This window comes from Amblyraja radiata, chromosome 32 (assembly GCF_010909765.2).
Source record: "Amblyraja radiata isolate CabotCenter1 chromosome 32, sAmbRad1.1.pri, whole genome shotgun sequence".
In the NCBI taxonomy this organism is placed as follows: domain Eukaryota; kingdom Metazoa; phylum Chordata; class Chondrichthyes; order Rajiformes; family Rajidae; genus Amblyraja; species Amblyraja radiata.
In genome coordinates, this window is record NC_045987.1 from 6010396 (window position 1) to 6025008 (window position 14613).

At 41.4% G+C, this 14613-nt stretch overlaps 1 protein-coding gene across 6 annotated transcripts in view; it reads left to right on the plus strand.

Annotated features, from left to right (window-relative positions):
- The first annotated feature begins 3934 nt into the window (after window positions 1-3934).
- Window positions 3935-14613, plus strand: part of adamtsl2 (ADAMTS like 2) — a 54605-nt gene continuing 43926 nt past the window's right edge. For 3 of the 6 annotated variants that reach the window (XM_033049306.1, XM_033049302.1, XM_033049305.1), the window contains exons 1-4: window positions 3935-4160; window positions 10213-10330; window positions 12007-12149; window positions 13187-13265. In XM_033049306.1, the coding sequence (XP_032905197.1) occupies window positions 10214-10330; window positions 12007-12149; window positions 13187-13265 (339 nt within the window). In that variant the 5' untranslated portion in view covers window positions 3935-4160; window position 10213. Of the gene's footprint in view, window positions 4161-5448; window positions 5487-9193; window positions 9197-10212; window positions 10331-12006; window positions 12150-13186; window positions 13266-14613 lie in introns of those variants that run through there. The other 3 variants (XM_033049303.1, XM_033049304.1, XM_033049308.1) reach the window with 3 other exon arrangements.

Genomic DNA, 14613 nt, shown 5'->3' on the forward strand with positions numbered 1-14613 from the left:
TAAGGCCGGCCCTGATACCAACCTCTCCATTATCAATCAGCAAAACTCTCAATATTAACTACTGATAAATGGTAATCTAAGATATTAACTCTGGTTCTCTCTCCGCAAATATGATCTATCCTGCTGAGTATTTCCGGTATTTTCTGTTTTTATTTCAATTTTCCTTAATACTGTATACGGCTTTTTTCATTATTCTTTTCCGATTGAAATGAAATTTAACATTCTTACCCCAAACACTCATGTAGCAGTTATTCTTAATCCTACCCAGCAGAATTCCAACATCAATTATTCCAATTATCTTTAATTTAGTTTAGTTTAGAGATACAATGTGGAAACAGGCCCTTTGGCCCACTGAGTTCACGCTGACCATCGATCCTGCCACACTAACACTATCCTACCCACTTTCGGGACAATTTTACAATTATACCAAGCAATTAACCTACAAACTTATACCTTTGGAGTGTGGGAGGAAACCGGAGTTCCCGGAGAAAACCCACGCAGATCACGGAGAGAACATACAATCTCCATGCAGACAGCACCTGTAGTCAGGATTGAACCTGGGTCTCTGGCGCTGTATGGCAGCAACTCTTCTGCTGCGCCAACATGTCTCTTCTTAGACAATCCCTGGGAATCAAAGATGACCTTGTTCTTTGTCCAGTTTGGTCGTTTCTGAGATGGCCAATGAGGCCAAAGTAGGAACTACAAACTCTTTCACACCTGGAGGAGCCCCAGGGTGATGGAGCTGCAGCAGATTAGTTTATGAGAGAGTGTTTCTTTTCCCACTTTTACACTGCATGTCTGTGTGCTTATGGTGCATGGCTTCATGGTTCTCAACACCATCTTAAATGCTTTGAATGCCCATGGGCCAAAGGTTCGCATGGGCCGGGTGTGAACAGACCCATGGAAATTGGGCTGAGGTCCCTGATGGGTTGGCAATGTGGATGAACTGTGTGACCTGACCCATGGTTCAGATTTGTGTGCCAGAATCAATACTGATAACTAAAATACTAACAATTCTTGTATACCTAACCTAAACTAACACTTCAAATATCAACCACTCCATTGCCTGTCATTCCACTTCACTGCGGCATGAACCGCTGCATCCACTTCAATATTAACCATTCCTCTATTATCTATCATGATGTTATATATTCCATTGCAGCTTGTCTAAAGCTATCTGCTCTAATACTAACATTATCAATCATACAAGCTACAATACTGGACTACTGTGTATATGTGCTAAAGTGCAGAGGCAGTGTGTTATTGATATTAGCAGAATCCCACAATGGATCATATCAAAGCATTACAGTTTAGCCATACCATCATAAATGGTGGTGTCAAAAGCGCAACGACTGTTTACGATATATTTTCTGACTTTTTTAATTCAATTTAAAAAAAAATTTTGGACATAAATTGGTCATCAAAACTAAGAAATTGAGCCAATCTTCAATTTGGCAACACCCTGTCTCTTATTTAACTTTCATACAGACCAAGTCGCTAACTTAATTCCTTCATGTCAACTTCGGGAAGCTCCCCACCGACCGTTACGGAGACATTTTACTTACTGAAAAATCAGCCCAAATCAATCGTTCTGATGAATCATCGGCCATCGATATAGCTCAAATCCATAAGGTAATGTACCGTTTAGATCACATAGATAAAAATGTTTGGTTTTCACTAATAATGTAACGTTCGTTTTCTGGGACAACAAATCTTTTAGTGTCCACCACAACTAATGTTTGTGTAATGATGTGTAATGCGCATTGCGGTGTCAAAGGACAAATGACATTTATTGTCACATACACCAATTGGTGCAGTGAAATTTGAGTTACCATGCAGCACACAAATAAGATAAACACAACACTATAGAATTTAACATAAAACATAAAAACATCCCCCCCACAGCGGAATCAAAGTTTCCCACTGTGAGGGAGCGCAGCAAAATTCAGTCATCTTCCTCTTGTTCACCCGTGGTTGGGGCCTATTAAGGCCCCCGCAGTCGCCGCAACGGTGTCCCGATGTTTCAGGCCCTCTCGCTGGGATGAACGGATGATCGGAGCTCCGGCATCGGAACGGAAGAAAACTCTCAGGGGCTTGGAGTTTCCGAATTGGCCACTTCCTACCGGAGACCGCGGCTTCCGAAGTCCACAGGCCGAGCTGGGCAGAACACTGGCGATCCTCGGCGAAAGATCCCAGACCTCCACGATGTTAAAATCAGCGCCACCCGCAGCTGGAAGTTTCGCAGACCACAGCTCCACGGTGTTAAAGTTGGCAGGCCCAACACTCCGGAGCTCCAACACGGCTATGCCAGTAATGCCCCTGTCCCACTTAGGAAACCTGAACGGAAACCTCTGGAGACTTTGCGCCCCACCCAAGGTTTCCGTGCAGTTCCCGGAGGTTTTTGTCAGTCTCCCTACCTGCTTCCACTACCTGCAACCTCCGGCAACCACCTGCAACCTCCGGGAACTGCACGGAAACCATGGGTGGGGCGCAAGGTCTCCAGAGGTTTTCGTTCAGGTTTCCTAAGTGGGACAGGGGCATAAGGCATCGCCCGCTCTGCGATGGCAACTCAGTGCTGCGCTGCTGCTGTAGCTCTGGCCGGTCTCCGGCAGGAAAGGCCGCGCCAATCCAGATGGTAGGGGGGGGGGGGCGAAGATGCAGCTTGGAGAAAAGACGCATCCTCGACCAGGTAGTGACTGAGAAGACGCTTTCCCCCTTCTCCCCCCCACACAAAAAAGACTAAAAGAATACTGCATCCACTCAGATAGACGCAGTATTCTACTACACGATCAGGTGAATGAAGTGGAAAAGGTGTTTGCAATTTTATTGTTCCATGCGGTATTCATAAACATAGAAAGGAATAAGAAATACGTGCACTTACTGTGCCAACCAGGTCACTGGTGGACATCACGCGACAACCATTGCACAAAATGTATTTGTGTATTATGATGCCATTTTCGGAAACTTGCCATCAATATGCTATAGTTTCTAATATTTATTGTTGATGCTATGTTAGTCATGATCCCAATGAAGTGCTTGTCGACATTTTTGAAGAAATTTGAAATTTGACCCCGTCACATTTTTGTGTGCAGTATTGTAAAAAGATACATATATATGTGGAACGCAGACTCGTCCAGCCTGCAAAAGGGGCAGGCAGCTGGCGATTCTGTGAACCGGGGCAGAAACAGGTTGCATGGGACTACTGGGTGTAGTGCCCTCCAAGTTGCCAACTTTCTCACTCCCAAATAAGGGACAAAGGTCAAAATAAGGGACAAAAATCCTGACGGCAATTCGTTGACCGACTCGGCCGTGGCTTGGTGAATGATGAGTTGGCCCGGGTGCTGGACTGCACACAAAGCCCAGCCGGCGGGCCAGCTGAAGAGTTTTGGTCCGGCGCCCCATCCAACTCAAGAACCGATGATCGGCCATGAGAAGGTGGTGGTGTCGGCGGAAAGCGAAGGTCCGAAGGTCGGACAGCTGGCGGCCGGCTGCCCTCCCACGGGGCCACAGGAGAGGTGCTGCTGCTGCACTCCATGGGCTGCACTACGTCGGGACGGGTGAGGCGGGGCCGGACGTGGCAGTCCCCCCATCGGAGTAGTAGCAGTCAAATACGGGACAAACCAATTCAGCCCAATATGTAGGATGTCCCGGCTAATACGGAACAGTTGGCAACTCCACCCCCACCACAGGTCCCCGATGTAAAGGGGGAGCGTCGACGGTCAGGCCACTTGTCGACGGTTGGTGTTCAAAGAGGCGTCTCGCGGCCGCCACGTGGCGCGGAAAGAGCGCGAGTCGCCAGGGCAAGGCGCGCGCGCGGCGCCCCCGCCCGTCGGCGCAGCCGCAGAGAGGGCGGGGACGCTCCGGCGCAGACGCAGTCGGGCGGGAGGCGGGCTGAGGGGAAGGGAGGGTGGAGGAGGAGGAGGAGGGAGGCGGTTATGGGGGGAGGACGCGAGTGCGCCCGCTGCGCCAGGTATAAAACAGCTTGTCAAATGTACGGTGGAAACTATCGCAAAGAGCAACGGAGGAGTGAGTCTTGGGGCGTTTTGCTGCACGGTGAAGGGAACACCCGGGTGAAGTTGTACGGCAGCGAGATCGACGCGGTGAGGCGAAGCCGAGAGCGGTGTCTGTCAGTCACTGGCAGCGCAGGAGAGCGGCCACAGGTACCGTGGACATGGTGCTGGGGGCAGCGCGGTTAGTTCATGGGGCTCTGACATCGGGGAGCGGCCACAGGTAGCTTGGACTTGTACCGGGGGCAGCGCGGTTAGTTCCCTGGGCTTTGATATTGGGGACCGGCCACAGACAACTAACTGTGTGTCTGCGCCCCTACATACAAAGAATGTGAATGAATGCAGGAAGGAACTGCAAATGCTTTACGTCGAAGATAGACACATCAATGCTGGAACAACTAAAGGCAGGCAGCATTTCTGGGGAGAGCATTGAGGAGAGAGCGCGGGAATAGGGAATTAAACGGGTACAGGGCACCACACAAGTATAGGGCATTGGAGTTGGCATGAGCGATGGGCATAATCATTAGGGGTTGTGCTATGGCAGCACAATTGTAATTTTACACTTGCTTTGCCATCATTGATTCGGACATAACACAACGGTTAATCAATGCAACTACTGATAACCCTCAGTAGTTGCATTGATTGACCGATGAGTATGTGATCTGATGGTACACTATCTTCAAAATGATTGTTTTCACCCTTCATATCTGCATTTAGATCAGCATCTATGTGAGTTCAAGTAAAACAAAAAGTGCAGGAAGTAGGAGAGATGCGAGACCGCAGATGCTGGAGCAAAAGTTAAATTTAAAAAAACCCGTCGGTGGAACTTACAAAAGTAATGTGCTGGAGGAACTCGGATGTGCTGGAGTAACTCAGCGGGTCGGACAGCTTATCTGGAGGGAATGGATAGGTAAACGTCCCGACCGAAACTTCGCTTATCCATTCCCTCCACAGATGCTGCCTGCCCCGCTGAGTTACTCCCTGCTGCCTGCTGAGTTCCTTTATGTTTTGTTTTGTGCAAGATGTACTTTGCAGACTAGACAGATTTTGTGGAGCACGAAACAGTATTTCAAATCAGTGACCTTTCATGTTCCTGAAACACCCACTCTGTTTATTTCTGCAGGGATAGGAAGATCATTGACTTGAAATGTTAATTATTTTTCTCCTTCCACAGGTGCTTGACATGATGAGCAACACTTTCTGTTTTACTTTGAATTTTAATATCGGTTGCATTTGATTTGAGGATGTATGTGAGCACAGTGCAGGAAAGTGACATATTTCACAAACGTGTCAATAAAAACCCATATTACACCTTTAGGGTGCAATGAAAACATTGAAATTCATTATGATTTTCAATCATGCTATTATTTAGTTCATTTAAAATGTTCTGGAAACTTTATACGTTGTATTTATACATTGACAATTTCTCCATCAATTGCAGTACTCAACACCTCTGGAAATAATCTTCTGAAGAAGAAAGTAATTTTGGACAACAGTGTTTGATTTAGTTTATAGACTATTTTATGTTTTATTTTCTTCTGAGAATGTACCAATTTAATAAATGCCAGATGATCCTGTAGCAGTCACTCACCTGCTATTGTGCCAATATGTCAAAATTGTTTCATAGAGTTATGTTCTTGGTGGATGTATTACATGAATACATTAGAACATAGAGGGTGTAATAAAATCTATTGATCATGGTGCATCAGAATGAAATAGTATAGTAAAATATATTACATTTAATCCATTTGTACTGAAGAACACAGTTATAAGATCAGCTGTAATATTCATTAGTGTAGAGCAAACAAGTTACCCTTTTGTATTAGTATAGGGTGATTTCACGAAAGGTCACTGGAGCGTAAATCCCCACTCACGTGACCGAAAATTTTAACTGGGGGACAAGCGTCACTTCCGGTACATGTTAGTGGATGGGAAAACACGCACTTTCACACCCGTTAAAAACATCGAAAACGGCCAGGTTTTGAGCTGCAATTTACTGAGCCGGTCGGGGTGACCGTGAGGAACAGCTACCTAAATTTACAGTCCAAAAAAAAGATAGAAACTAAGGTAAATACAAGAGCGAGCTGAAGGTGTAAAAAAGGCAGAAGTGCTAGCGGACTTTTTTCTTGGAGATTTAAAGATCCAAAATATCGGGAATTATCGCGTTTGCTCGCTGCATTTCATCATAAGTGGCATTATTGGCTTTGTTATCTTTATTCATTTGTTATATGAAAAGTATTAAAAGTTAGAAATCCGTCAGTAAAATTGCAAAATCGCCCATGGTTCTCGGGTGGGTTTAACATGCAAAATGAACACGCTTCTGAAGCTCCATTTACCATTTAAATAATCGTAAACTCTCAATGCGTTTGGAAATCAATTTTACTGAGATGCAAGCTTACGATTATTTAAATGGTAAATGGAGCTTCAGAAGCGTTTTCATTTTGCATGTTAAACCCACCCGAGAACCATGGGCGATTTTGCAATTTTACTGACGGATTTCTAACTTTTAATACTTTTCATATAACAAATGAATAAAGATAACAAAGTCAATAATGCCACTTTTGATGAAATGCAGCGAGCAAACGCGATAATTCCCGATATTTTGGATCGTTAAATCTCCAAGAAAAAAGTCCGCTAGCACTTCCGCCTTTTTTACACCTTCAGCTCGCTCTTGTATTTACCTTAGTTTCTATCTTTCTTCTGGACTGTAAATTTAGGTAGCTGTTCCTCACGGTCACCCCGACCGGCTCCGTTAATTGCAGCTCAAAAACTGGCCGTTTTCGATGTTTTTAACGGGTGTGAAAGTGCGTGTTTTCCCATCCACTAACATGTACCGGAAGTGACGCTTGTCCCCCAGTTAAAATTTTCGGTCACGTGAGTGGGGATTTACGCTCCAGTGACCTTTCGTGAAATCACCCTATAGAGGTGGTGCAGTAAAATAAACCAGATTAGTACCATAGTAATCCTTTATTTGTTTTTAATATGCATAGAATCATGTCACTTGGGTCGACCATAATAATGCAGGAAAATGTGACAGGTAAACGTTGTAGATGAATGTAGTCAAGTCAAGAGAGTTTATTGTCATGTGTCCCAGATAGTACAATGAAATTCTTGCTTGCTGCAGCACAACAGAATTTTGTAGGCACAAATACAGATCAGATCAGTGTGTCCATATATCAGAATATATATTATACACACATAAATTAACAGATAAAGTGCAATAGGCAGTTATAGTTCAGAGTTTGTTTGAAGTTATGTTTAATAGTCTGATGGCTGTGGGGAAGAAGCTGTTCCTGAACCTGGATGTTGCAGATTTCAGGCACCTGTACCTTCTACCTGATGGCAGCGGACAAAAAATGTTGGAGCCACTAGGTTAGGCAAGGTAGAGAGAGAGAGAGAGTAAGGGGTAACATTCAAGACTGATAATTTGATCAGAACTAAGCAAAAACTGAAATGTAGATAAGCACAGGGGGACTAAAAAGGAAAGTATGAAAGGCAGCAGAGATTAAATGACAAAAAGCAAATAGATTTGAACTAGAACAAAAGTCTGGTTTTATAAAACAGCAGAATCACCTGTACATGAGGAAAATACTGTGAATTTTGAAAAATGGAAATTAAAAAAATGCTAATAAGCCTTGATCTAAAATCTGTGAAATGAATGTTGAAAAGGCTGTGTGATTGGAAAAACTGCTATCCATTGGTTCATTGGAATAGTATGTAAGGCCAAGGGCAGAAAGGTCATTATGGGAGTGGAATGTAGAATTTGATCTCAGAGAGCAAAAACTCAGGTTAGGTGTGGACTAAATGGGTGTTGCCTGCAAAACATTACATCACAAAAGCAGTTCAGTATATTAAGTAAGTACTTATAAAGGCAGATTTTGGATATCTGCAACAACATTCAAAATAGTGGAGAGAAGGAGATGAGCCAGCTTCTGTGAAGAGAAGCAGTCAATGTTTTAGATCTGGAACCCTGCATTGGCACTAGGAAAGGGAGAAAAGTTTTCAGTAGCAGAAAGGATGGAAAGAAATGGGGAATTAATATCTATTAAGTAGCCTCCAAGATCAGAATAAGCTACTTTTTTCCCAATGCAATCGGTGGGGGGGGAGAGTGTTATCTAAAGTTGGCAAATTCTCTATTAAGTCCTGAATGTAGAGTGGGGTTTGAGTGAGAGTCAGATGATAAATTAAATCATTACAGTGTCAAGTAATTAGAAGCTCAGGGTTTCTCCAGGGGATTGAACACACGTGCTCTGTAAAGCAATCATCCAATCAGTGTTTAATTTCTCCAAAGCAGAATAGACTACATTGTAAGATCTGAATGCTACTGCACCTCCCACAACCTCATCTATTCATTTAGTGCTCGCGATGTTGCCTCCTCTACATCAACCAGACCAAGCATGGACTAGGCGACCATTTTGCCGAACACTTGCACACTGTCTGTTGGAGCTCTGGATTGTTACCAATTTTATTCTCCTTGCCATTCACATAGTCGTCTCCGCCACTGTCAAAGCGAGACCACATGCAAACTTGAACAACACGTCATTCTACTTGGGTAGCGTACAACCCATTTGCATGAACATTGAATTCTCCAACGACAAAGAAACTTAATCAATGTTAACTGCTGCTGAAATCCAATTAACACAGCCCTGTTGTCTGTACATTTGGTCATTGCATACTTATGTTATGACATTTTCCCCCAATTTTTTTTGTATCCTCCCCATAAATGGAGTAGTAGCCGACCGCCTTGACATCAGCAGTGTTTATTCATGCAGCTGTTCTTCCGAATTAAAAACTGATTTGGAGGCTAGTTCTTGACTCTTGAATTGATACATTCTTGATGCGACTTTTGTTTTTATTAATGACTACTCCACTGTAACCCATGGTTATAGCTGTCACTTCCCAATAGTTTTACCCATCCCTCCCACCTCTGCTAATGAAAACAACCTCATTTTCTCTTTCTCATTTCTGATGAGGATCCTGGACCTGAAACATTAATTGTTTCTCCTCCCACAGATGCCATTTGACCTGATTGAAGTCAGTATATTAAACCAAACACAATACACATTAATTGCTGTTTCATTGAAAAGGGCTGGTAGATTCTGTAATTCCATAAAATATATAACATATCTGGGTAACTCAAACTGTTGCTGATATCCAAATGACCCATGGTTTAGGGATGCTGCGAGAAAGTACCACAGTGGCACTGGGCTTGAAAGAGTTATAGTCAGGCAGTTTACCAGAGTAAAACACTGATAATCACCATGGTGTATTGGCCACATGCATCAGGCTTGCCAGAGCGTTGGATTGAGGTGGGCATAAATTTAAGCTGAGGGAATGGATCTTCCTGCTATTCTAATCATTAACCAAACATCCAACTTGATCAATCAAAATTAAATTAAATTATTTTTGAAAAGAGTATACACGGTATAATCCAAATAATAAACAAAACTAAAGGAAATTTATCAAAATAAATAATAGTCATTCCTGAATCTTAAAATGTTGCAGCCACATGGGCATCAAAGTTAGTAATGGACATCACATGCTCCCTTTCCAAGAACAGGCACCCTAACCTGAAATAACCTCATGAACAGGCACCCTAATCTGAAATAATTTCATGAACCAGGTTCAACCTCGACCAATTGATGGCAACAATTGAGGCCAGGGGTATGTGTGCCTGTCTCCCTTTTGTAGATCCATTAATCATGTGGACTCGTACATCATTCATGAGAATTACGGAGCTATCTATTCCCCATTCAAGTTTCCATTTCTGCTTGTGAATGGTCAGGTGCAGACTAGGTATTCCGTTTGCTTTCTTTCTTGCAGGAGGAGTGAAACTGCCTTTTATCATCCCACCTTTGAACTGAATGTATCAAATTTAATAACCATCAATAATTATAAAGTATTTATGTTTGTAAAATCTGCTATTGAAATAGAAATGGCTGGAAATTCTCGGTAGGCCAGGCAGCATGTGGTGAGAAAGGAACAGACAAAGTTTTCAGGTCTTCCATCGTATTGATTACCTGCAATGCTAACCCTATTCCGGTCTCCACACATGCTATCTGGCTGGCCGATTATTTCCAGCATTTTCTCTTTTGTTTTATGACTTTTAATATCTATAGTTTTTTGTGTAATATATGCTATTTCCCATCTACTTGTTAGCAAATAATTATTCAATTAAAATTTCCATATGTCAACTTTCTTGCAGTATGAACTTCATAAAACGTATTTCCAAACGTACTTCTGGCTGGAATGCAGCTTTCTCTTTGCACTGCCTGATCGGTGCCACATTATTTATTGAAAATGTTGCTGCTTTAGCATTATACGTGAGTATCAATCTATTTTTTCATCCTTTGCACCATCACTATTGTTTAAGTGATTCCTTTTAATTCTTGGAAAATTGTTTAACGTGACCAACTTCTTAGTCGTTATTCATGTGAAAATAGTTAGTACAGCTAATCGGTGATCAGTGCTGTTGCCAGCATATCTGTTGGCTACAATGTGTAGCACAGAACATAGAAATGTCCCACAATGTCTGTGCCAAACATAATGCCAAGATAAATTAACGTCATCTGCAGCATATGATCCATATCCTTCCGTTCCCTATGTATCCATGTGCCTATCTAAGAACCTCTTAAGCCCCACTACCATGTCTGCCTCCATCACCACCCTGCCACACTATCCTCTGTGTAAAAAAAAACTTGTCCCTCGCACTTTAAAGTCATGCCCTCTCTTTGACATTTCTATTGTGGGAAAAAGATTCTGACTTTCTTCTCTGCCTTTCATAATTTTATGTATATCAATCAGATTTCCTCTCTACCTCTGGCGTTCTAGAGAAAACAATCCTAGTTTGTTCAACCTCTTCTTGTAGCGATACCCTCTAATGGTGGCAGCATTCTGGTAAACTGCTTCTGAACCCTTTCTAAAGCCTCCACGTCCCTCCAGTAATGAGGAGACCAGAACTTCACACAATACCAGAATATGGCCTTAGCAAACCCTTGTTAGGCTGCACCATGACATTCCTGACTCCAGCAATTGTACCAATGCTGATGTGTTAAAATAGTAATGGGCTGATTATTTTTCCTTGAAACAAATGTTGTTGCTTTACTGTCCTTAAAATGGGATAGCAATGTTTCCTGTCCAGTGTTCACATTCCTGAGGTAACTTAACGGTATTGCTTGAATTTAGGATTTGGGACATATGAGGCTTTATGGGAAGCAAGAAACTATCCAAGTATTTTGAAATACAAATAATATAGGAATTGATGTATATATTTTCAACAGTAGCTGCTTTGATTGTGTAGCATTATTCTGTTACCCTTGTACAAGCTTTGAAGATGTGAGTGCTGCATGATTAGTGCCAAAACACGTCCCCCTGAGACAAAATGTTACATCTTATCTGCCAAGATCCTCTAACTTTCTACTTGTGAGGGTCACAGCAGGTTACTATTTTAGGCTTTTTACAAATTCCAGTAAAGTAAATTTTAACACTAGGTTTGAATGTTTTTTTAAACTAAACATTTGTTTTGGGGTTGTATACAATTATAAAGAAATAAATACTTGCATGTCTGTTGGCATTAAAACAATTTTACATCCGCCCTGGGCAAATTGCCTAAACCCTGCTGTGCCCTGCAGGGCAGGGCATACTGATGTTTCTGGTGATCTGTGCAAGCTAATGTTTAAACAATTTTTACTAGTTATTTTAATGCAATTCAGACACAGTCGTCTAGACAAGTAATCTTGCTGACCTTTGTGAATGAATTTATTATGTTTTTGTACACCACAGTAATGTCATTCGTTCATGAATATTAAAGGGAAAGTTAAATGAAGAAATGATGGAAGAGTATTTTTCAGAATATTCATCTCATGAATATTCATTTTCAGCTTGAAAATAATAATATCCCAAAAATGCTAAATATCCTATAATTATAGTGTGAATTCTTCCTGGTCCAGTAATTAGGATGGAGAGCGGTTACCTTGATAATTTCTCTTCTTCCTTCTAGCAAGTAGCTCAGACATATAATAGTTTAGAAGAAGGACTGGATAATACTGCATATTGGTGGGGTGAATGGGCCAAATGGACAGGATGCACTCGGACCTGTGGAGGAGGCATCAAAACAAAAGAAAGACATTGTTTGAAGCAAAGGTGAAAAAACATACTTGTAGTGTTTTCTCTTCAGTAAAGTAGATATTGCTGCTCAATTACTACTATAATTCAATGGAAATAAGCATCTGCGGAAATAAATCATACAATGATATAACCATTTCCCAGAAATGATCTGATTTTCTGTTTGATCTGTACTTTAGATTTATTGTTAGTTCTCCCACAGCAGCTCATTGATAGTTCAGTAATCAACTCCCATATTCAACTGACCCCTAAATGAAATAAAAGGGTAGTCGAGAGTCGCTTAATCACTAATTATTACCTTTGCTTTATACCTCTTACTGAAAGTTTAACTATTTCACAAGAGCTTTACAAGCAACATTGTAATATCAAACACATCCATAGTCTGAAGAAAGGTCTCGACCCGAAACGTCATATTTTCCTTTTCTCCAGAGATGCTGTCTGACCCGCTGAATTACTCCAGCTTTTTGTGTCTTTCTTCGGATTTAATCAGCATCTGAAGTTCCTTCCTGCACATCCATAGTAGTGTAGTACTACACCTTAGATTGCCAGAATGCTTTATTTTAATCAATTTTAGGATCTAACAGTCATTTTCAGTCTGTGCTTCTGCAAAAATAGTATTTGCGAATAATCTTTTCTGATCCATGCAAATTTATTGTTGCTTTTACAACAGTAATCTGATTTTTTTGTTTTTGCTTTTCTCCCATTGCTTTTCCTTTCCCCCAAATTATGCCCCTGTATCATTGATACAGGTCAAAAAGAAGCTTTACCTATAGTTCAGATGCATTTCAGGATTAGGATAGAAGGGAGAATGGAATGAGAAACTTTTGCTATAGACTCTAGAGCTTTAAATGTTGGGCAGATTGACCCTGTTCTTTGCTATATATGCCATGTAATGCAGTAACTTCTGTGCAAATGATTTTGTATAAGAGCAAATTACCTGTATTTATATTTGTATATTCTTACAGTTTATTTGGATAGATATTATGAAATCAACGAAAGATACTATTACATTTTGCCTACAAAATGTATAATAAATATTTATCTGATTTATTAAGCAGAAGGATAGCAGTGATGGCAACTGATAACCAGACTTGTACAGGCACTTCCAAAAGATATCAGCTATGCAGCCTACAGGTCAGCAGAATCATTCACTTGTAATACAACTTCGGAATTGGGATAAAGTCAAAATATGTGAAAATACTTCCTGATCAGAAATGCAGTACATGGAAAACAGCTGAGAGCTGGGAATATGCTGCTCAAGGGATTGACTATTTTTGAGTATGTGACACCGAGCAACGTACAGAAAGGAGTAGAAATTTAACTTGGCAGTATTAAATACATTGTCCATTATACTCTTGCTGATGTGCATTCTCTGCATTCAGGAAAACTCGAGACACTATCCCTTTCTCGTGGTTTCTCCGTCTCTGCTGCATCTGCTCTCAAGATGAGGCTTTCCACCCCAGGACATCTGAGATGTCCTCTTCAGTAAACGCGCTTCTCTCCTGTCCCCACAGTTATACTGTAGATGGAGCCCTTGTCCGTGTCTCCTTCATTTCCCGTAGTTCTACTCTCTAAATGGAACGGGGATAGAGTTTCCCTTGAACTTGCATGGGTTAGAGCGAGAAACTGAATAGATAAGGGGATGGATTTACCTGAAATTGGAAAATTCAATGTTCATGCCATTGAGTTGTATACTGTCCAAGTGAAATATGAGATGCAGTTCTAGTTCATAATCATAATCATACTCTAGTAGCCAAGTATGTTTTGCAACATACGAGGAATTTGATTTGCCATACAGTCATACTAATAAAAAGCAACAGAACACACAAAATACATTTTAACATAAACATGCACCCCACAGTCTTCTTCTTCTTGCGAATGGCATGCACAGCCTATAGTTGTAGGCAACTTGTTCTATTTGATCTTATTTGATTGTGCACGTTGGGTTGATTGCATTAGTCGAAACAGGGCAGACCATGTGAAGGTTGCAATCTCCCACCCCATCCACCACAGCGCCTCCTCCACATTCCTCACTGTGATGGAAACCGGAAAAAAAGTTGAATCTCTTCCCTTCTTTTGTTTGTTTGTAGTTCCACTTTGGCAGCGGAATGCAATAGACTAGGTTCGAGAAGGTGCAAGTAATCCACTTCTCTCTTGCATAGTTTTATTTTATTTATACCTTTGTACAATTTGCTTCAACAAGTTTCTGATCATTATCTGCATTGTTAGAGGATTGGATGAAGATTCCATTTTTCTTATTTGATTTCTTGAAGATCTCGCATTTATAGCCACTGACATTATTCTTGCCCTTGTGGTAGCACGATTTTTGTGCCTAGTCTATCCAAAGCTCTCAGAATTTTTATTTTCATTTTCATTTTAGGACAGAAGGAAGTAGTCCATTCACCCTTTCCTGATGGGTTTACCATTGCACTTCTGGTACAATAAAATTGGTGCTACAATAGACAATGAGGAAGTATTTCTA